The sequence below is a fragment of the Nannobrachium achirus genome, assembly GCF_963921795.1.
Source record: "Nannobrachium achirus genome assembly, chromosome: 1".
Classification (NCBI taxonomy): Eukaryota; Metazoa; Chordata; class Actinopteri; order Myctophiformes; family Myctophidae; genus Nannobrachium; species Nannobrachium achirus.
Window position 1 is genome coordinate 53019537 of NC_137810.1, and position 24652 is coordinate 53044188.

The following is a 24652-nucleotide window of genomic DNA, read 5'->3' on the forward strand; positions in this document are numbered from 1 at the left end:
GGACGGCAAACAAAGTAAATCGTCACTGTCGGGCAGAAACCTTGTATCTTCAAGTTTCAAATGTATACATTTTTTCGCAAAGCAAAGCCCTGCTTCCTCATTCAAGGCTGTTGCACAAAAGTAGTGAAAACAGCAGATCTACAAGCACACAACGCTGCGCGGTGCGAGGCGTTGTGTGCTTTTAGATCGGCTGTTTTCACTGGTTTAAATCATTTTTAAAATGATAATACAAAACAAACGGTTTTGGACATACAAGGTTTCCACCCGACAACGAGGACATATAACTCATGTAATTGGCCCACTGGCTTGTCACTTGTCATGATCTGAAATGGCAAATCTTTGAGTAGCAGCAGCGCTATAGAGAGAGATCTCTCTCTATAGTGCGCAATGAGGGCCTCTCCAACTCTTTTTCCCAGGCTGAATCAGGGGCCCAGCACGTCCCTGCGGTCCACAGTATGTTTTTGATGTTTGACAGCCAAGCAGGGTTATGAAATTGTGAATGCAGGGGAAGTAAGGTTAGGTTCAAGGACAACTCCGCCCTAAATCACTTCTGGGCTCATTTTCTTACTTACATTGATCCCAAAAGACTGTCCATGGTGTCTATTAGGCAGACATGCCCCTATTGTCCAGTTTCCCCAGCAGGACCCAGCAATCTGTCAAAGCATTGAGTGAAGCCTATAAGCCTATTACTTTTATACTATTTGTTGTGGTCAAAAGTAATTTTCTTTTTCATGATTACTAGTTGTCATTACAAACACATCCATGCCTTGGTTGTCCCACACAAGCCACCACAATCTCATAAATAATGTTTTGGGGTGAGCATTCCACACAAGTGCCAATCAAAGTGACTGTACTGGACAATCACAGGGCATCCTTTCCGGGACTTGGCAAAACACGTAAAAGCCTAACATCTGTTTAGCAGAGTGTGATGGCTGTGTTGGACAACAATGGCATGGATGTGTTTGTAATGACAACTAGTACCACATTCATGAAAAATAAAAACACTTTTGACCACAACAAATTGTATAAAAGCGATAGGCTTACAGGCTCCACTCTATACTCTATTATGAGAGCTGCTGGGTTCTGCTGGGGAAACTGGGCAGCAGGGGCATTTCTGCCTAATAGACCCCATGGACAGTAATCTTGGATCAATAATATAAGTAGGAAAATGAGCCTAGAAGTGATTTAGGGCGGAGTTGTCCTTTAAGAAACCTTACTAATCTACTTTCACCTACCTACACAGTATGTTGACAAGCCAGATGATGCGCTCTATGCTGTGGACACAAGAGTGCAGTCTGTCCGTAACAAGTAAACAACTGACTTCTCTGTCACTGATGGGTATTAATAACTGGGGAGGGGGGTTGGGGGGGGGGGGGGGGTATCAGGGGTCATCAACCACACGGCATGGCGATGACCCCTGGGGGGGGATTGATTTACCGTTTTGTTTTCCTTACACTTTATCTGGCCCTACCTTTGGCCTAATTTATGCTGTCGACATGATGCACACATCCCAGCTGACTTTAGGACATGGTCTGTCTAGACATTGCATCATATTTGTCAGGCACTGTAGTATTGGCGTGTTGAAATCCTGGTCTGGGTGTTTTAAAAAATGTTTCATAAAGAACTACACAACATATTTGGGCATTTTTATTTGAGACATTTATATCCATGAAAGAATCTAAATTGGTCCTTTCAAACGCTCCAATAGAGGAACGTGCATCATTCATCAATTTAACAAAGTCCTGTTGAATTATATTTATCCAATGTTTGCCTTCTGAAAAAGATTATTTACACAGACAGTTAAACAGTAGGCTTTAGGCAAGGGGCACTCAGTTCATCTTGACAGGCATTTTCACAGTATACAATGAAGTGTCAAATTCAATTCCACAAACCAATATAAAACAGAATAACAAATAAAGGGGGGGGGGGCATATAGACAGCACCAAAAAAAACATTCTACTAACCAGAGCAAAACAGGAAGGATTAATATTGTGTAATATTTTCCTGTCTATGTAAAAAGCATTTAGGACTGGGACGATATGAAAATTTCATGTCACGATTATTGTGACCAAAAGATTTGCGATTTACGATATTGTTGCGATAATCAAAATATCCCCCGACATCCATTATCCTGGGGTGCCAAAGAATAGCAGATCTACAAGCGCCATCGTGCGTTGTGAGCTTGTAGAGCTGCAATTTTCTGGCAAAGAGATTTGGTAGAGAGTGAAAAAAAGACTGTATAAAATATGTTATTTCCAGGTCCGTTTTACCAATTTATTACCGTATAGAGGGTTTAAATGGTACCGGATATGCAGCTCGGCAAACAAAAGGTGAATTGATCCCAGTGCATGGTGGAGGATAATTCCACGATAAATGTAAATCTCCACAATACGATTATTGTGAGTGTTTTTACCACGAATAACGATTATCGTCCCATCCCTAAAAGCAGTGCAGGAACATGCAGTTAGTTCCTTGTTCTAACATCTAAACTAGGTGAGAGGGAAACGGGGGAAATTGTGCTGTTTATTTCATTTATTTTATTTTTTTTCACATGTCATCGGCATGTGGCCTAAGTCTGGCCCGGCGATGCGGATCCAAGGTGACCGTCGTAGCTATGTGACCGGTAATGGGGTCTCCATGGAAATGGTTGATCTCGTCTCGCTGGCTGTTGTTGAGAGACATGTGCTCCAAATTAGACAGTGCTCGGCCCACTCCCAGCTTCCCCATCAGCGAAGAAATATCCTCCATGTCCCTGTCTCCTAGGAGATGCCTGCGCAGGGATTCGGGGTTGTCGGTGTCGGCTGAGAATGGGTGGTCAGTGACGTGCGGCCCAAGGGAGGCGTGCAGGCTGTGCAGAGACCGCGAGTGCACTGTGTTGAGGCGACAAGACAAGATACAATATATGAGACAGACAGGTTGAAACCTCAGCGGACAGGTGACGTGCAGAGAATGCTAGAGAGTCAGGGGCTGAAAGTTCTAAAAGGGCCTTTTGGTGAAAATATCGAAAACTAAGCATAATCAAGTCAGCACTGGAGATATGGCGTAACGGCATGGATTCCTAGGGCGATTCTTTCAACATAAGACGCTGCATTCAAGTTCAGGAGAGTTTGGACAAGGCAATTCTCCTGAATGCTGCCTTCAGGAAAGGGGGGAATTTGCATTTAGTAAAAACTGCATTCATGGTCTGGAGAGGGCACTTTTTACAAGATGGATAAAGGGCAAGGGCTCAAGCCCCCTTTAATGTCTGTGTGCACGTGCCTGGGTACGCGAACGAGTACAGGAGAGTAAATTCCTTTTGTTCCAGTATCCTCAGACATTGTAGAAATAACAGCAGCAGCAGTAGTAGAAATAGTAGTAATAATAAACATAATATACAATGATAAGGAAATAACAAAGAAGGACCATGAAGGAATCAAGGTAGCAGCAGCAGTATCAAAACATTTGGTCCATTAGTCCTAGTGCTTAACCACTGAGCCTCTGGCTTTGAGAGGGCCGCAATGGAAGTAAGCCCTCTGGCTTTTCACTTGACTGTATGTCGAGAAGTGCCATATAGTGCTCTTTTTTTAATGTGATGCCACCAAACGAAACGAGCCAGTCAATAAATCAAGTCAATTAACCACATAACTATAACATCAATTGGAGAATAGCCCATCTACATGTTCACGTGTGAGTGCTATTTTGAAATATCACCCATAATATCACCTATAATAACGTGCCCAAAATTGCGCCTAATTTATGAGGGTCTGTCTGGGTGTTGTTGAACATATGTGTGAGTCTGTGCATTGTAGGGCATTAACGAAAAAGTTGACAAGTCGACTGAGTCGACTTCATTACACAAGTCGACTCCCGCCAGAGAAAGTCGAAAGTCGAAGTTGAAAAAAAAAATCCTTTGTATTTTTTTCTATCATTATTTTTGCTCCATGTGTGCATCTGTACAGCATTCAAACAGTAGGATTACTTATTGTCAAGAACGGAATGATCCAATATTACAGTGCTACATTACATTTGGTATAACATGGTTCTATTGTGAAAATAGCAGATCTACATGCTCACAACGCCCGTTGTGAGCATGTAGATTGGCTATTTTCACAATTTCTGCCTCTATATATTTGACAATTTGGACAATGTTTAATTTGTCATTTTAGAGGTATTAAAAAGTCCTCAAATTGGCACTTTAGAAATGTGAAGATACCCTCTATCCACTTAAACTTTATGTTGGTTTGTTTACAGTTGAGTGAGAAAACAATGTTGCACATTAAGTTAATCATCTGGGGACCCCCCAAAATAATTGGGGGGTCGTGTGATGTGTGATGACGTCATCAAACGATAAAGTCGACTTCAACTCAACCTTTTACTGAGCCGAGTCGTCCTGCAAAAATCACAAGTCGTTAATGCCCTAGTGCATTGGTGCATGCTGTATATCAGTGTTGAGTACATCATCTCATAACTTCTGTTTAACCCGATGACATTATAGACTGCTGTGTAACCATTGCAACTTGGCCTTTGGCAGTGCAATTACCCATAAAAAGCACAACATTGATTGCATTCACTGTGGTGCTGTCAGACCGTTCATGACAACTAATTATAGCATTCTGCCATCCACCATTATCCCGTATCTTGATTACTCTTGATTACGCTCCAGGGCATTTGGGCGCTTGGTAAGGTTTTTTTTTTTCACAAGTATTTGATCAACACCGACTATACAAGTCTAGATATGCAGGCTAGTTTCTTACGGGCGCCTGCTGGCCTAGGCGCATACCACGTAGGCATTGCCATAATAGGCATTGATGCCTGACGGCGTCGCCGGTTCGACTCCCAATCCGATCGACCTTTGACGCATGTCTCTCCTCATCTCTCCCCCCATTTCCTGTCAGTCTACTGTCCTATCCAATAAACTAAATAAAGGCATAAAATCCCCCAAAAAATCTTAAAAAAAAGAAGAAAAAAACACTAAAGCGTTGGCGAGGTGTGAACTTGGGGGGGTTTCGCATCAATGCATGTCCGTTTGCTTATGGGGTGGCAGCGGCGCGCGACCCCGGACTAATCCTACACTGCTTGCAGGGACGCGTTGGCAGGTAGACTGGCTGAGCGGACTGTAGTGGTAATTTGTTCGTGCAGAGGTACATGTGAGGGTCATTTCATTAACCTATTAAGACCCAAGGCCGATTCTAGAAATGCCTTCTAAATCGGTAGTTTTCAGAACATTTTCGTGCCAATTTAAAGGACCCCCAAATTGATATGTACTGTATTTGGCCGCGGGCCTCCATCTGAAAATGTTTTTTGCCAGACTGCAAATGACCCCAAGAAGAGAAGACTTCAAAGAAATCTAAATTATTCAAAGAGTTTCAAACACATTCAAATATATTTAAAATGTTCAAACACATTCAAAGATATTTATCTTTTATAAGAGTTTTCTGAAACCTTTATATATAATGTGTGTGTGTGTGTGTGTGTGTGTGTGTGTGTGTGTGTGTGTGCGTGCGTGCGTGCGTGCGTGCGTGCGTGCGTGCGTGCGTGCGTGCGTGCGTGCGTGCGTGCGTGGCTAAAATGTTAAATGTCACAGATGCTTTGTGGGTTAAATGAGCACCTTTGTGTGCCAGGAGAAAGATAATGATAATAATAACACTCCGGCTATATGACATGGAAAGTGCTGGTTTGGATGACAGGCTTGGGCATTCAGCGCCTCAATGTAGATGTAGAGGAGGAGGAGGAGGGTGACTCACGTCTTACTGGACCGAAGTCTCCCTGGCTCACTTTGGTGTCAGATAAAGGCCTGAGACTGGGGAACACTATTAGAGAGAAGGACACGACAAGGACCTGAAAGAAGCCAGGGCACAAAAGAGTGAAGAAGTAGGAGAGAGAGAGGGAAAAAAATACAAAGTTAATTGTGAGCTTATAAGTGTGTGGATTTGCTATATTTTCTAAAACACTGTTTCTCAAATGGGGGTACGTGTACACCTAGGGGTATGCAGAGGTGCTACAGGGGGTACTTGAGAGAATATGGAAAATGTAAACACAACGTACTGTTATGTTTAATGATAAAACATTGACACATGTATTAGTCCATGGGCCATACGAGATGTCGGTATCGGAAAGGTGGCAAAGGTTATCATGCATTTTTGAAAAGCTATATATCTGTAGATTATATTTTGGTATGATAACCCTTTCTGAGATACAGCTAAATTGGTGTTATCAGCCGCTAGAGTTGGTGTCCCATTAACTTTACGTTACAGGGAAAAAAGAAAAAGAAAATAATCTGCTTTAAAGTTGTACCATGTAACTTTTTTTATAAAACAAATCTTAAAATGGTCCTAGCTGTTAAATCGCTAAAGTTTTAGAACCCCCACTCCGTTATTTTCAGCTTCTAAAGCCTTCTCTTTATATGTTTTCTATGATCCCTGCCCGGGACCGGTTTTCGCGGAAAAAAACGCGTCATCACACTACCGGCCAATCACAGCGAGGGTTATACACTGCTGGCCAATCACAGCGCAGAACATACACTGCCGGGCTCTCTGGTGGGTTTAGGAAACACGCCTTCAGGAAGTACACTGCAGTGTTTACACTGGAGGAGTCTAGCATGTAACTCTCCAACCGCTGCTCGTAGAAGGACACGGGAGACCTCATTGAAAGCGTCTCGGCGAGGCGAGGCGGACGTGGTGGTCTGACGGCCCGGTCCGCGAGCGAAAAACTGACGAAAAAAGCAAACGCGACCGCGGTTTGCTATACTGCATACAGACCACCAGTTGAGCAACTTACACAGTATAGCTTTAAGTAACATATGAGGGGTCAAACTAGGGGTTTTTCATGATTCTAAATCCATTGCAAACATCTGTTTTGCATAAAAAACATTCATTGGGCTAAAACGGCCCCCACAAAAGTGTGAAAAGTGATGACTCATCACTTTTCATCACTAAACCATAGTCTTGTGGGCCGTTTTTAGCCCAAGGAATGTTTTTGTGCAAAATAGATGCTTGCAATGGATTCAGAATCATGAAAAAACCCTAGTTTGACCCCTCATATGCTACTTAAAGCATACGTTTTTTTTAAGTTATTTTTTTTTTTTTGGCTTTTTTTCCCTGTAATGTAAAGTTAATGGGACACCAAGTCTAGCAGCTGATAACACCAATTTAGCTGTGTCTCAGAAAGGGTTATCACACCAAATTATAATCTACACATATAGAGCCTTTCAAAAATGCATGATAACCTTTGCCACCTTTCCGATACCGACATCTCGTATGGCCCATGGACTATATGTGAAAATGCTGCTCTGTAAAGCGTTAAACCAAATGAAGTAGGACTTGTGACTAGCACAACTGTTACTGAATAGAAAACAATAGGCTTACTTTTATTTTCAAGCTATTGACATCAAAGACTTTTGATGTCAGTATTTTCTAATCAAAATGTTATTGTTGATTAAAGGGGGTACTTGGATTCCACAATCAGGAAAAGGGGGTACTGAAGCCCAAAAAGATTGAGAACCACTGTTCTAAAACATGCTGTACATGGGCAACTGGCGGCCCGGCGGCCACATGCTGCCCCCACCTTTAATGCAACCCGCAGGTTGATATTGGAGTACTGATATATTATTGATTTCAGCTGTTACAATTCCAAACATAGAAAAATGACCCGCTTTAATTACTTCAGTCTATATTAGTAGTTTAATGACTAGTATTAAAATGTTATTATTATAGATATATTTTTGTATTTGTATTTAAGTTCATGAAGTTAACCTAAGAACATATAAATGCATTTTGCCCACCCCTGTTCTAAAAAGTCTAACACATTTTGAAGAATTGGAGTGGCCTATACTTTTACCTTTGTGCTGTATGTAATACAGTAGGCTATATTCTGATGCACTTTTGCATTCACTCAATTATAATAAAACAAAATGACCCGCACACTGTCTGCACTTGCTCAATAGGAACACTTTTATTTAAGCAACGCTTCGTTCACCAAGTCCTTCTTAATTCATCTGTCATTTTGTTTTATTATATGTCTGATCCCTGCCTACACACGCACCCGTCTCTGAGCCAAAGCCAATCAGGTGTGCATAATACTTTGTTTCCTGCAGTCACTCAAGTGAAATTCCAGACTACAGCAGGGGTCTTCAACAGGGGGTCCGGGACCCCTATAGGGGTGATAGGATACTTCTTTTAAATTAACAACTTTAACCCTCACATCCCTATTTTGCGGAGAACTTTAGCTAACTGCGAGGCGTTAAAGGAGTAGTTCACCCCCGAAATGACTTTTTTTCAATTGATTAGTCACGCCATGGAGAGTTCAATAATATTTTTGGGTTTTTGTCACATTCCTAAGACAAAAATTTGATTCGAGTAAATTTACCCCCATTGATTCCGGATGGGGACCCGTTTCGAAACGGGTCCCCATCCGGAACGAGTGGGGGTAAATTTATTGTTATCGCATTTTTGTCTTAGGAATGCGACAAAAAACAAAACATATTATTGAACTCTAGTCTCCATGGCGTGACTAATCAATAGAAAAAAGTCATTATGGGGTGAACTACTCCTTTAAGAGCTTGTAGATTGGCTATTTTCGGCAAATAGGTTTGGTGTAGAGGTAAAAAAGAGCAGACAAAGTACATAGTGAATGGTCAAGTTTACAAAATATCCCAACATAGACTGATGACAGTGCTGTCAAACAAGTCTATGAGGGGTCCCTGCTTCATCTCTCTCCCTCTCAGCTAAGGGGTCCTCCTTGCCCTGAAAACGTTGAAGACCCCTGGACTACAGGACTTTTTGTAACAGAGTAATTCTACAAGTTTCTTATTTATAGAGGTACCGTACTTTCACTAAAGTAAAATGTACCTTTCCCCACCAACGGCTGCAATCAAAGTTAATGAATGGCAGCACATCAGACAGCACATCTCTCCTTGTGTTTGTGTTGGTCATTATGTTCTGTAGACAGAGCGTCTACACCTATATAGATTAGCCCCATGTGAAGATGAACGGGGGCAGTCAAATCACAGGAGATTGGAGACTGTTGTCGCTGTTTGGCTTTCACAATGAAAGCCCATTTAGAGGCTGACTAATCTGCCATGTGTGTTTGCTTTTCTGTTTATCTTCTTGGCGCACACGTGCACGCACACACACACACACACACACACACACACACACACACACACACACACACACACACACACACACACACACACACACACACACACACACACACACACACACACACACACACACACACACACACACACACACACACACACACACACACAGAGAAAAGCTCTTACCAGAAGACAGGTACCAGTCTGGGCTGGCTTGTTTGAGCTATTCATAACCATAGCCTGGAGTCTGCGCAACTGCTCCACCAGTGTCCTGTAGATAGATAGAAAGTTTCACGTTAGTGATATTCCTGGGGGGGAAAAAAGAATAGAAAGGTATGATTTACAGATGGGACTTATGAACTAGAAAATATTGTTTCCTGAAGAAACAATATGGGCTCGTTTCAAGCCAAAAGATAATAGTATAAATTAAAAAGTACAAACGGTCAAGATCCTAGGCAGTGCTCTTTTTTTTTTCCTTTTCTTTTTTTGTCTTAGACCATTGGTTCTCAACCAGGGGGGTCCCCAAATTATTTTGGGGGTCCCCAGATGATTAACTTGATGTGCAACATTTTTTTCTCTCTCAACAGTAAACAAACCAACATAAAGTTAAAGTGTATGGTATCTGCACATTTCTAAAGTGACAATTTACCTCTAAAATGACAAACATTGGCTAAATTGTCAAATATTAGAGGCAGAAATTGTGAAAATAGCAGATCTACATGCTCTCAACGCGGCGTTGTGAGCATGTAGATCAGCATGTAGATCTGCTATTTTCACAATAGAACCATGTTTTACAAAATGTAATGCCTCAACTCTTAGTGCTCGTCAGGGTGGGGGTGGGGTCCCCAGTTCAAATATGATTATTTTGGGGGTCGCAGTCTGAAAAGGTTGAGAACCACTGCTTTAACCACAACGGCATTTTGGGGGGTTTAAACCGCGACGAAGTGAACCACCTCCCTGATGGGAAATCTTTGGAAACGCTCCGCCTGGCGTCTCCATGTAAACATGCAATACGGGGAAAACCGCAAAACATCATCATGGTTCTGTTCATGTGGCTGACGCCGATGTAAAAATGTATTGTGCGTTTGTTCCCGTTCTCGTGTGTGGAAGATTGGAACACCTGAGAGGCCCAAAGTAAAAGTACAAAAATGTTGACTTAAGTAGGTAAAATACTTGAGTAAATGTACTTAGTTACTTTCCACCACTAGCAAAATCTGTAGTGTAAAAATTGCGCCTGCATGCAGTGATTTACGAAAACATGGGTCATACATGTCTATCTCTCTCCCCTCTAGCAAACACCATCAGTGTGTAATGGAAAAGATGATGAAAAAAAAAAAACAAGACAATGAGATCCACATGTGCTTTAAAGTGGGATAGCTCAAAAAGTATAAAAGTGACAAACATTGATCACAGCAATGGTAGTCATAATATACCTCAACCTCAACATTTAAAAGTTCATGCTGAAGTAACATGATCGCAAACAAGTGAAAGAAAATGGGCTTTCAGATGAAAATATAATTGAATTTCCCATAGACCTTTTTTTGGGTGTTTAAAGTTATATATAACGATTCACGAGGATTCATGTACACGCACACTAGTCCACAGTAAGCAGAATCTTTTGAAGTTCGAATGGCGTTTCTAGGTGTTTGAATGAAGTTTTGGGAAGATACTATAATAAATCAGCAGGCCACAACAATGAATGCCATAGGGAGAGGAGTGCAGGATGGGGAAAGGTAAGAAAGGAAGTGGATAAAATCCCTCACGTGTTGCATTTCTCCAACTGGAACACTTTCCTCTGCAGCTCCTGGTTGTGGGCATTGCATGCAGACATCCTATAAGGACAACGTCCCCAGACAATGTGGGTTAGAGTTCAGTGGAATAACACAAGGGAAACACCAAAATATAATCTTTCACCGTAATGCTATGCAAATCCTTTGAAGGATGTACGGTGTCACGTTCGTCCATGCAGTGTTTATAAATGTCATATTGACTTACTCCAATTTAATCATTTATTATTAAACAAACAAACAAAATTTAAATAGATAAGGCTGATGTTCCTTCCGCCATCGATTTGGACATTTAATTGGCTCCCGTAGTTTAAATTGGTCCACAGAGACTGAGACTCAAGGACTGTTTCAAGGTCAAGGATAATAAGAAAAACAACACCACCTCAATGTGTGTTCTGTTCGTACATAATACATTATTCTTACCTGTTCTCCAGGCCATCAATATATTCCTTCTTTTTCTTCCGACTCTCCTGGGCAGATTGCTTATTGCGTATCTTTCTGCGAATCTTCTTGAGAACTCTCTCTTCATACTGATGAGATGAGACAGGGTAAACTAAATAAGTCACTCATTCTGAGACTCAATACAGTTAGAACTGTAGCATTCATTACCAGACTATAGTACTTGTCCAACTTTATTCTTCCAAGTAAACTTTTTTTTTTGCAGCGGAATTCCTCCCACAGTTTTGGCGGCACGCACTTGGGCCATATGTCAAATCGACCTGCTTCATCGGGACACGTATGCGTGCTATTTTGCAAAGAGATACGTTATATATAGTTTAATTTATATAAATGTATTCGTGAATGACACATTATAAGTCCATAAATGGGCATCCCAAGATATGGGCCTAATGTTGATGACATCAGGGATCTCCATATATGGGCATTAAAATATGGGTGAATTAATTTTCCCCATCGACTTGAAAGGGGACCACTGCAAACACGCTTGCAATTTCCAATTGCATCTTTCTAGTTTAACATTCTTTTTGATAAATCAATAACACCATAGATTTTACTGGATACGTTGGGTGTTGTTTCCCCCCTCAACCATTTAAACCTCTGCTGTAGGTTTAAATGAGGATTTTATGAGTGTTGTACCCAATACGACTACTTTTGCTTCTTGCTTTATAATGGCTTCTGCCTGATGTTTGCATAGTATTGCATTTCGTCTATTGTTTTTAGCTTTTTGAAACTAAAAATCAAACCTCGGTTCGAATTGAAGCGGTGGACAGATAAAACTTCTATTCTGAATGTATTTGGAGAGCTGGTATGACAGTTGGTATAATAGGTTTAAAAAATAAAATAGATTAAAAAATAAAAATTTGTAATTAAATAAATACATAAATAAATATAAAGTGTTTAAATAAGACAGATAAACCCTGAAGGCCAAATTATCATGTGAAGCTTGACCAATCCTCAAAGTATCCATTCATCTGACCGGGAGGGACACCGCACACATATTCTAGATGTACAGGACATATAAAGCCTATTCATTCTGAACTGAAATGACCATATATGGACATGGGACACACATTTTGCTTTTTGAAAAAGCCTATTCATTCTGGACTGCTATTTTACACGTACGGGACAGGAAAAACCTGTTCATTCTGGCCTGGAGTGACCATATATGGACATAAGGTAACGGACATTCTGTTTTTGAAAAACCCTGTTCATTCTGGACTGAGATCACCATATATGGTAATTAAACGGACATTCTGTTTTTGAAAAAGCCTGTTCATTCTGGACTGAAATGACCATATATGGGCGTGATACACACAAAGCCATTCATTGGAAGCGGTTTCCACCGCTTCAAAAATAAGTAAATTATATTCTCCACCTTTTTTCGTGTTTTTGGTGTTTTTACAACTCCATTGAGTAGGCCTACTGAAGTACTGATTGACATTTTTGACACAGGTGTGACACATCCATTAATCAAGTGATGACACCCTTTATACTTTGTACGTTTTTTCGTAAACTAAAGCCTTGCTTCATCATACAAGGTCGTCGCACAAAAGTAGTGAAAACAGCTTGTAGATCGGCTGTTTTCTCTAGTTTAGTTCATTTTTAAAACGATAAATATAAATGAAAGGTCTTGGACATACAAGGTTTCCACCCGACAACGACGATATGGTCATTGTCAATGCTGATCTTATGCCTGAAGAAGGTCTATGACCGAAAGCTTGCACTTTGTCAAAAGAAAAAGAACTTGATTTTGAGTATGCTCCCTTTAATTTTTCATCTTCCCTCCTCGACCAAAGAAATAATTCCCAGAATGTACCTTGGTCAGTGGTAATTGGCTGGGCAGAGTCACACCCTCCTTGGCCAGGAGCTTCTTCTCGTCCTCATTGAGAATCAGCTCCTGGGAGGACTGCTGAGATGGCTGTGGAGGCTATAGCAACAGGACAGGAATACCAATTTATGTAGAATATCACAACCACTTGATTGAACCGCTCCCGCTCGCACTCTCTGACCCCAACTTGAGAGTTTGTCCGTTTCATACATCCCATTTCCCTCCCTACATTCTCCCAGGCAACAGCGTAGCGTGATATTGTATACTGACCACGTCCTATACCTCCTGCCACTCTCATTCCATGGCAACCTCAAAGCAATTATACCATTTGAACTTTTAATGCCCATTTATGCTTCGTTCGTACAACATCGGAACAGCGTGGAAGACCACACACCTCTCTTGTAAACTCCAATAATAAGAAACAACAATCTACTACATTAACTGGTGATTGCATGTCCGTGTGTGACTTAAATCTGTGTTTAGATGAATTTGACTGCAGTTTCTCACAGCAAATTGACACATCAGTGCTTGCAGATAACGACGTAAATTAAAATAACTAAAACAAAATCAAACTAATAAGCAATGAATAAAACACAATAGTACATAAGAGTCCAAACCCACAACGGTGACACCAAATACTTAAATCCTGGGTGACACTTTTGCCCCTTTCCTGTTCATTATAGAGATGGACAACTGGCAGAGAAAGTACATTCTGTACTTTCATAATCTGTAAAAATCTGAACGATTATCAGGGTCTACATGTGGGTTGGATTGGGGTAAGTACCTGCGTCATACTAGCGTCATGCCCAGGGGTTGCACTTGTACATCAAGCTGCCGCATACTACAGAAACAGGAGATATTCTCCTATCCATCTAATAAGTAAGCCTTGCCGAGCCATGAGGCCCATGGCTTTGCAAGGCCTACTTACCTTGAGGCAATTGTGAATGGGTGTGCACCTGTGTTAATTTCGTCGACGAAAGTGTTTGTCAACTACCTTTTTACTCTGACGAAAACGAAATAAAAAATAAAATAAAAAATAACCGATGATGACTAAGACTAAGACTAATTGTATTAACAAATAAAATCTAGACCAAAATATTAGGGAGAGACTAGTGGAGAAGAGATCCAATAGGACTGATCTACAGACTCACTACGCGTCACAGTGTGACATGTGAGCTTGTAGAGAGGCTATTTTCAGCATGCAACCATTTGTAAAATCAGCCATTACGACGGGCCATTGCGGCCCGCCAAAATACTTGTACATTTAGTTGACTAAAATCTTATGATATTTAGTCGACTAAAACTAGACTGAAACTAAAACATTGCAGATGACTAAAATATGACCAAAAGTACATGTATAAATATTTCAAAAGTTGACTTACTGGCTCTGGTGTGCCAGATAGCAGCAGGTCCTTCACAGTGAGAGGGAAAGCAGGGCACAGCTGTGGCCTGTGTACATCAGAAGGACACCGCGTCTCTCTGTGCTTGCCCAGGAGAAAGCCAGGATCCCAGCCATCTGCCAGCAAACAGGCATACACACGCACGCACGCACGCACGCACGCACGCACACACACACACACACACACACACACACACACACACACACACACACACACACACACACACACACACACACACACACACACACACACACACACACACACACACACACACACACACACACACACACACACACACACACACACCCTGGTTATTTTATTTTCCTTTTAAAATGAATCTGTGACCAGACCGGCTCAAACACAACCTTGAAGACAAGTCATTTTATGTTTGGTGGCGCTCAGGACGTGTTGCGCTCTGAAAATAGCAGATCTACAAGCTCAGTTGAATCTGGAGATTCAATAGATAGATAGATAGATAGATAGATAGATGGATAGATGGATAGATAGATAGATAGATAGATAGATAGATAGATAGATAGATAGATAGATAGATACTTTATTAATCCCGAAGGAAGGTTATCAATACAAAGAAGCATGATGAATATAAAAACATTACATCAATGGAAAAAAAGCACAGTAAAAATGCATATAAAATTATAGGAAGTCAGAGTTTAAAAAGGCAAGAATAAAACAAAAAGGTTCAAGATGGACAAAGCTATACTTATTGTAAAATAAAAATGTATTTGACTAGCCAACCCCCGCCCACCTCCTCACCCCTCCAGTACTTTGTTACGTATATAATCTAATGGCCCTTGGGATGAAGGAGTTCCCATATCTATCTGTATTACATGATACAGATTTAAACCTCTTACTAAATGTACTCTTTCGAGAGTAAAGTGCTGTGTGCAATGGGTGGCTGACATCGTCCAGGATGGATAATGTCTTAATAGCCAGAGTCCTCTTCTCTGCCATTGACACCACAGAGTCAAGCTTGACCCCTGTCACCTTGCCAGCTCTCCTAATCAGTCTGTCCAGTCTGCCTGTGTCCCTCTGTCTAGCATTGCCTCCCCAGCACACCACAGCATAAGCATGGACACAACAATTGAGCTGTAGCTTGTTCAGCCGACTCCCAGCCCAGAAAGTCCTCTATTACCTTCCTGTACTCCCCCTCCTCCCCCTCCCTTGATACACCCGACGATGGCAGTGTCGTCGGAGAACTCCTGCAGGTGGCACATCTCTGAGCAGTGTCTGAACTCTGCTGTGTTGTACAGGGTGAAGAGAGGGTGAAGAGAAGGGGGGCCAGCACAGTCCCCTGAGGGACTCCTGTGCTGCAGACCACAGAGTCAGAAGTGCAGTTCCTTCAATCTGACATACAATCTGACATAGTCCGCGATCCAGCATACAAGTTGTGGGTCAACACACTTGTGAAAAGGTCATGCAGCTCTCAAACAATATTTCAAAACAACTTTCTGTCACGAAGCCAGTGGTGACCTATTTTTCTATTTTGAAGATGGGGGGAAGTTCATGTTTAAATATATACTTTATATATTTTTTTCAGTCTGGCAGACAAATAAATTCAAAGCTACTTTGCCCAAGAGAAAGTGATTTCAACATCAAGGGAGTTTGTAGTAGCCTAGCAAACTAGACTCCTCCTGCCTTCTAAAGGAGAAAGTCTGGTTTACGAGGCTATGTTTGTAGAGTGTGCCACAAAGAAAATGGTAATCAACTTGTACAATTACTTTTGGTCCATGACATGCCCCACATACTGGAGTAAATTCAGCAACATTAAATAATACCCATATGTATATTATAAGTGTATCAAAAAAGTGTTTTTTTATTTTTTTATTTATTTTTTAATCCTGCCATTTTTGCATTACGGTATGGATTCTCTTGTGCTCCGTGATGAATTGAAAATGTAAAACTAACCATTCAAAATGGTATTAAACCAGCAAAACCTTTGACAGGCAACCCACAGTCACATGTATGCAGGCATTGTCTAATCTGCTAATAGCAGAATCTGTCGGCACCACTGCCCTAAACCAGTGGTTCTCAACCTTTTCAGGCTGCGACCCCCAAAATAATCATATTTTAACTGGGGACCCCCCCACCCTGACGAGCACTAAGAGTTGAGGAATTACATTTTGTATAACACGGTTTTATTGTGAAAATAGCCGATCTACAGTACATGCTCACAACGCCTCTATTTTCACAATTTCTGCCTCTAATATTAGACAATTTGCTGTTGAGTGAGAAAACATCGTTGCACATTATGTCAATCTTAATCATCTGGGGACCGCCCAAAATAATCTGTGGACCCCACTGGGGGTCCCGACCCACAGGTTGAGAACCACTGCCCTAAACATGAAGTTTAGGAATAAACACAGAAGCACTCCGGGAGGAAGTGGACTAAGAAAGGGGAGGAGCCAAACCAAGTTCCTGTTTCTAAACAAAAAATGTATTTGCTCCCCCTCTTTTCTTTTTACAGAATGGGTTCCATGATGCAGTATACAGTATCTAACCTCACTGCCACTGTTGAGCTGTATGCACTGCAGGGAACATTAAGATTCAAGATTGTTTTATTCCTCATTATTTTTTCTGTCTGCAAGCAGCGTTAGAAAGAACTAACCTAAAAACTAGTCATTAAAAAGCACCCCCACATAAAAACAGTATCAAAACTATCACTCTTGTGTGTGCTTCTGTCCTGTCTTCTCTTATTTTGTCAGTCCCCTTTGAGATGCAGACAGACAGTCGGCCATGTAATGGCACAAAGCCAAAGTCATTATGAGGAGCCACTTTCTCAAAATAATGACTTGGTATCTCTTGCACGGGAAGTAGAGTGGCTGTTGGGAAGGTTACTGCTTTTGATCTCCTGCTGTGTGTCACGGCGTGCGTGCGTGCGTGCGTGCGGGCGGGCGTGCGTGCGTGCCATGGCCATGCAGTTGTGTGTGTTTGAGCCAAGAAGATAATAAAGCAAACAGAGTCAGACCAGATGAGTCAGCCTCTCAGAAAAAATATATACAGTATAGGCTTTCATTGTGAAAGCATTGTGAGCGGGTATTTTCTATTTTCTATGGTGTGCCTTGAGATTATAACTCGCTCTTGGTGTGCTTTCCGTACAACAAAAGCTTGGTTTATTATATATAAAAGCTTTGGTTATTAATTGCGACCGTCAGGTCGCAGTTACTATCAAAACCTCCACAAACTGTGAGTCCGTCCATCAGTCAGTCCGTCCGTCAGTCTGTCTGTCACACGTCACATGTCACACTTTTGCCCTGCTCATATCTCCGCAACCGTTGCCCCGATCCATGCCAGATTTTGCACACACACTCCTTGCCTGCCAAACTACAACCTCCAAGGACCCCCGGAGCCCCAGGGACCCTCAGGTCCCTGGGGGACCCCCAGATGTAAAAAATGACCAAATGTGCAACAATGACCAAATGACCACCCCAACGGGGCTGCTCACGGGGAATTCCCGGGGACCACCGACTCCTGGTGCTCCAGAACGGATGCAAAAGTGGTGGCGCCCCCAGTGGAGGACCCCCTGCCACTGCAGCGTACATAAAATGCCGTAACTCGGGCTAGGAGCGACCGGGAGAGCCGGGGCCGGTACCTATTCGTCCGCCTCTGCGGCGTGGAGACCCCACCCCTCATTTCTCACATGGCCCTCTTCTAGCGCCACCATGTGGCGGATTCTTGCAAAACACATTTTTCGACACTGCTCCTACAATTTTTGCCCTAAAATCACTCAAATCGGTACACAGTATGTCTACACTCATGTCATCAACATGGATCTGTCCCATATAGCGCCACCTTCAGGCCGATTTTTTAAAACACATTTTTGGACACTGCTCCTACAATGTTTGCCCTAAAATCACGCAAATCGCTACACAGTATGTCTACACTCATGTCATCAACATGGATCTGTCCCATATAGCGCCACCTTCAGGCCCATTTTTTCAAACACATTTTTGGACACTGCTCCTACAGATTTTGCCCTAAAATCACACAAATCGGTACACACTATGTCTACACTCAGCGCCACCATCAGGCCGATTTTTTTCAACCACATTTTTGGACACTGCTCCTACACATTTTGCCCTAAAATCACGCTGCGACCTGACGGTCGCTTATCTCCCGATTAGGGAGTCTTACTGGTATATTCTGTACATGAATACTTACTGAGATCAATAGAGAAGTTGGTGTCTAAGGCAGCTTTGGTCTGAGGCTCTGCTGGGCTGACATACTGGGGCTCCACAGGCGGGGTCTCAGAGCGCTGGGGACTGTCCATGTGGTCTGAAGGAGGGTCCTCACTGATGCCACTGTCACTGGGAGAGGGCGACCAGAGAGGGGAACCTGACACAGAGTCACTGCCACTCAGGAGGACTTTGAGAAAGTCATCTTTGATGTCCTCTTGCTCAGCTGGCGGCAGCATCTGTTGAGTGCAAACACCAAGTATTAGGGCAGGAGTCTTCAACGTTTTCAGGCCAACGACCCCTTAGCCGAGAGAGAGATGAAGCAGGGACCCCCACAACCTTTTCAGAGATTCCATGTAGTTTCATTGTTTGACAGCACAATCATCAGTGTATTTTGGATTCATGTCAATTTGTGTTATCAGATATGTAACCCCTTGAACCGTCAATACTTAATAAACTTGACCTTTCACTCTGTACTTAGTGTGCTCTTTTATTCTCCTCTACACTAAACCTCTTTGCCGAAAATAGCCGATCTACAAGCTCACAACGCCTCGCTGTGCAAGGCGTCGTGAGCTTGTAGATTTTCTATTTTTGGCAAACGTTCTCAGAATATGGATGTTAGGGTTCAAGTGGTTAATATAAAAAATGAGAAAAAAGGTTACTATCACACAAAGATTTGAAGGACCCCCTGTAGTAATTCTGAGTACCCCCTAGGGGTCCCGGACCCCCTGTTGAAGACCCTTGCCTTATGCCTAAACCATTTTTTCACTATTTGTATCTACTTCAGAGAAGAGCACGATGGTGGAGAGACAGGGCTGCATTTTGAGACACAGGGAGAATCAGATTATAAAAAATATATTTAATAGAGCACTGTTTCAGTCAAATGACCTTCATCAGGATCCACTTGGTAACCATTGTCTCTCAACCTTTTCTGGAGTGAAACAAAATGAAAATTCAGGCTGATAGTCAGGCTAGGATCACGGCCCACTTGAAAAAATGTTAAGTATAATATACTTCAAAGATTTTCAAGTGGGCCGTGCTCCAGAAAAGGTTGAGAGTTTTGATATTTGATCATATTATGTAAATCAAAAAACATGAACAGGCTAAGAAATAAAGTATTGGCCAATGGCTGAGGGAAATGTCACGTTGTCCAACAGAGGTATGATACAGTCTCATCAGAGGTTTATAGGGACCATTTCTAGACCAGGGGTTTTCAAAGTGGGTGACGGGGCACCCTGGGGTGCTGTGACGGCAGTCCAGGGGTGCCGCGAGATCATTTGATAATATTTGGAATTTATTTGGACACTTGAAAAAATATTTAGTATCATTTTAAACTTGAAGTACAACGTTATTTTCAGTCAGTTCTAACCAAAATGGCTGTTATCGAAACGTTTTCCTCACAACATAATCACTAAAATATCGTCACTGTCAGGCAGAAACCTTGTATCTCCAAGTTTCAAACGTGTACGTATTTTGGTAAAGCAAAGCCTTGCTTCATCATATAAGACTGTCGCACAAAACTAGTGAAAACAGCCGATCTACAAGCACACAACGCCTCGCGATGCGAGGCGTTGTGTGCTTGTAGATCGGCTGTTTTCACTAGTTTTGTACATTTTATAGATGATAAATACAAAACGAACGGTTTTGGACATACAAGGTTTCCGCCCGACAACGACAATATGCTATAAATATAAGGTGCTGGGAGTGAAAATTATAATATACTGTAGGGGTGCCTCGGATTTAAAAAATAGTTATGGCGTGCCCTGAGACAAAAAAGTTTGGGAACCCCTGTTCTAGACTGTTGAGCAAAACCATGTGGGTGATACGGTAGATATACTAGAGCAGGGGTATAGGCAACCTTAGGCACTGGGGCTAACATTGGCACAGGGGAGGGTGATCACTGACACACTGGTATAAGTGTGAGAGAGAGGATATTTCTTTTAAAATAAAATATTTAACGAAAATGTCAATTCAATTAAAGGGATATTCCACTTTCAAAAAAACTTTTGGTCATTTTATCGTATAATCAGGCTTTTGTGAACACCCTAGACAGTTTTTAATTTGCTTCATTCGATATTTAGATCCATTTCATCAGACCAGACCATGCAGGGCCCCTCCCCATACACACCCATTGTAACTTCAAACTCCATTTTAACTATGATAGACCCCAATCATGATAGATCAAAAAACACTGTCTTCTTTTTCTGGTGACTTTTCCTAATACGTGAGCTGGCCATGTTTTTCGAAAACTTTTTTCATTTATTTTTAATAATCTTTTGGGAAAAGGAAAAAATGTAATACAATAAAAGATTATTAAAAACAAATGAAAAAGGTTATGAACATGACCAGCTCACGTACTGTATTAGGAGGGTAGTATGAGTCACCAGAACAAATGGGTGTTTTTAATGTGTTAAAATGGAGTTTGAAGTTACAATGGGTGTATATGGGGAGGGGCCCTGGATGGTCTGGTCTGATAAAATGAATATCACAAATCTAAATATTGAATGAAGCAAATTAAAAACTGTCTAGGGTGTTCACAAAAGCCTCAGTAGATGATAAAATGATCAAAAGGCTTTTTGAAAATGTAGCATCCCGTTAAGTCCCCTCACATCTTGCAAATGACATCCAGCACATAATTCTATACCATTCAAAGTCTGGGAGATAGGCAGGTTATTTCTCTGATTCTAATGATCATCACACCCTGATGTGAAAGAAAATAGTTCAAAAGAAGAAGAAGAAAAATAATGTGTTTGAAATGTTTAAAATTTGATGTGGTGTCATAATTAAACTTCATGTCTAAAAGTTTGCCGACTCCTGTTCTAGAGGCAAGCAAAGGCAAGCAAACCTCTTTGCCAAAAATAGCCGATCTACAAGCTCACAACGCCTCGCGCTGCGAGGCGTTGTGAGCTTGCAGATCTGCTATTTTTTGCCAAAGTTCTCAGAATATGGACACTAGGGTTCAAGTGGTTAATATAAAAAAGGAGAAAAAAGTTTCTATCACACAAAGATTTGGAGGACCCCCTGTAGTAACTCTGAGGACCCCCTAGGGGTCCCGGACCCCCTGTTGAAGACACCTGTTTTATCTGATTGATGTCCCATGTTTGTCCTGCAGGGTCAGACTTGTGTTCAGGTTTTTACTTGTGCCAGCAGAGTGCGCAAGTACTGCGTTCGTTGATTTTGTATGCAAGCACGACCACCGCTCACCTCACATTGGGTGTGATTTTTATATTTTTTCTTTTACAATTTGAGTTTTGTCTTTTTCTTTTATAATGTTATGGTGTCTTCTTGGGTGATTGTGAGGATATTATTGACAGATTCTTGTTTGTATACAGGTATGTCTTTTGGACAATATTTGTACTGCTTTTTGCTCTGCTTGTATAATGGAAAAAACATCAAAGGGAAAAATATGCGCCACTGCCATCGGGATGAGTGGTTCTTTTTCATGTCAAGGACCCCAAAATTTGGCCGTGGGCCCCCAAATGAAAATATTTTGTGCCAACGAATCCCCATACATGATACGTATTGGCAAATGTTTAATCAAAACATTTTCAGAACTGCCCCCATCCCCCTCGGATTAAAAAAAGCTGATCTACATGCTCACAACATGTCACGGTGCGAGGCATTGTGTGAGCTTGTTGATCGGCTATTTTCAAAAGCCTATATCGAGTTGAAGTGGTTAAAGGGGAAGACCACCCATTTTCAATATTGAACTATGTCATTAATATACCTTAGAGGAGTTGTGTGGAAATTAAAAAAAAGTTCCCCCTCTTCTGTGTTGCCTAGAACTGGAGGATTGATTTTGGGGTTTGTATTGTAAAGTACAATGTGTGATGTCATCAAGTTGGAATTTGCAATACAAACCCCAAAATAAATCCTCCAGTTCTAGGCAACACAGAAGAGGGGTAACTTTTTTTTTATTTCCACACAACTCCTCTAAGAAGGTATATTAATGACATAGTTCAATATTGAAAATGGGTGGTCTTCCCCTTTAAACACATTTTTATTATGCCATGATTAATTTTACTGGGGACCCCCTGGAACCCCCTCAAGGACCCCTGGACAAGTGGACATCCCCGGACCCCACTTTGAGAACCAGCGGACTGATACAGTCGGTCATGGTGACCGATGCATGCGGTCGAACAGGCGGGCTGAACTGAAACAAAGCAAATACCTGTGGGTAGGTCACATGCATGTTGTTTGGATCCTGGCCCTGGAAGGACCAGGAGAGCTCATGGTTGCCATGGTGATCTGGCTCCTGGTACAGGATCCCATCTTTCTGATCAAACAGCCAATCTAGCAGCTCCATGCCTTCACAACCCTGCGAACAGCATGGCATTATTGACACTACAGCACACCGTTTGACTACCAATGGTATTGGGAAAAGTACTGCATTTCTTTACTTGAGTAAAAGAATCAATATTGCAATGTAGAAACGTCGTTGTCAGGTGGAAACCTTGTCCAAAACCGTTCGTTTTTTATCATTTAAAAAAATTAACTAAACTGAAGCCAACTAAACTGAAAACAGCAGAAGACAGCAGAAAACAGCAGATCTACAAGCACACAGCTTGTAGATCGGCTGTTTTCACTACTTTTTGTGCAACGGCCTTGTCTGATGAAGCAGGGCTTTACTTTGCGAAAAAACGTACAAATCGTATAACTACGAGGTTTCTGCTCGACAGTGACGAAAAGTACAAAAAAGTATAAGTAAGAGTATAAGTATAAGTAAGAGTACAAAAGTTTTGGTATCAAAATGTGCTTATAAAAGTACCAAAAGTAGAAAGTACTCATTATGCAGAATGTCCCATTTCAAGTTTTCAAATGTATTAAGATGTAATTGAGTAGAAGTAAAAATATTGGAAATTGGAGATACTCCAGTAAAGTACAAATACATAAAAAATATTCTTAAGTACAGTCCTTAAGTAAATGTACTTAGTTACTTTCCACCACTGTTGTGATGACACAACATTTGACTACCCACCAGATTGCAAAAAAAAAAGAAAACACCAACAGGAGGAGAGGTTATAAATGCAATCATATAGAGTACGCTGCCTGTCAGAGACATGACTGCTGTTTTATTGCCATCATTCCACCATTACGCTCCCTGTCAAGAAGCCTGTACCGTACAATATGTTCCAGCAGCTTGCCGGGAGGCCTGTCAATCAGGAAGCAATTTTCACAGTCATTATTTTGCAACATGCTATACCTTCCTCCGGCGCGGTGATCAAATACCAGTACATCTACCTGACTTCTAGAATTACAAATCAATAAGCACTTGTACTGTATCTATTCTGTATAGGCCTATTTGCTGTCCAAGCCTGAACTTTGATCTACAGCACTATACGGTACAGGCGATTTATACTATTGTGATAACCTGCCATAACATTAACTACCATAAATACAATACAATATGTACAGTCCAACCAAGAAGGACACAGTTCTGCTTAATTGACCCATGATTTGCTGTACCTGGTCCGAGTAATGGTCCATAGTGTCTCCGCTTGGCTGTCACCCACGAAAAGAAAAGCCAAAAGACAATGCAAATCCAATCAAACAATGCAATGTCCTACGTGGGAGAGTTGTTCTGTCCCACTGAGTCCCTGAGGTCCAAAGTTTAACCTCCAACACAACACACCCAGCCAACTAGCCAGCCATGTTCCCATTGGCTACATGCACAGACTCAGTCTTGATTGGTAGTCCAGAGTGTAGATCTGAGGCAACTCCAGTCTGTTCATGAGGTAATGGAGAGTTGGTTTAAAAGGCCTGGTTTATACTTGCGACATGTTGTGAGCTTTTAAATCTGCTGTTTTTGGCGCACGACCTCGGCACCCAACCTAGTACAAATCTGACATAAGTCCAGTGTTGATTTCGTCGACTAAAACTATGACGAAAAATGATTGTCGACTGTGTTT

The 24652-nt window shown here is 41.6% G+C and overlaps 1 protein-coding gene across 1 annotated transcript; it reads right to left on the reverse strand.

Moving 5' to 3' along the window:
- Positions 1 to 1632: 1632 nt before the first annotated feature.
- On the reverse strand, positions 1633 to 24337 carry creb3l3a (cAMP responsive element binding protein 3-like 3a). Its single transcript, XM_080723578.1, has 10 exons — positions 24210 to 24337; positions 22915 to 23061; positions 18730 to 18982; positions 14533 to 14666; positions 13139 to 13249; positions 11287 to 11393; positions 10840 to 10908; positions 9263 to 9347; positions 5724 to 5817; positions 1633 to 2870 (listed from the first exon to the last, which is right to left on the reverse strand). The coding sequence occupies exons 1-10, from the start codon at positions 24228 to 24230 to the stop codon at positions 2548 to 2550; spliced, it is 1344 nt and encodes a 447-aa protein (XP_080579704.1). The 5' UTR covers positions 24231 to 24337; the 3' UTR covers positions 1633 to 2547.
- Positions 24338 to 24652: the final 315 nt, after the last annotated feature.

Coding starts and splice junctions, on each gene's coding strand:
- creb3l3a (XM_080723578.1), bottom strand. CDS start 24,230: ATGGACCATTACTCGGACCAG. Junction 14,667..18,729: donor CAACTTCTCTATTGATCTCA/GTAAGTATTCAT, acceptor GTTTGCTGGCAG/ATGGCTGGGATCCTGGCTTT. Junction 9,348..10,839: donor CAGTTGGAGAAATGCAACAC/GTGAGGGATTTT, acceptor ATCTATCTACAG/GACACTGGTGGAGCAGTTGC.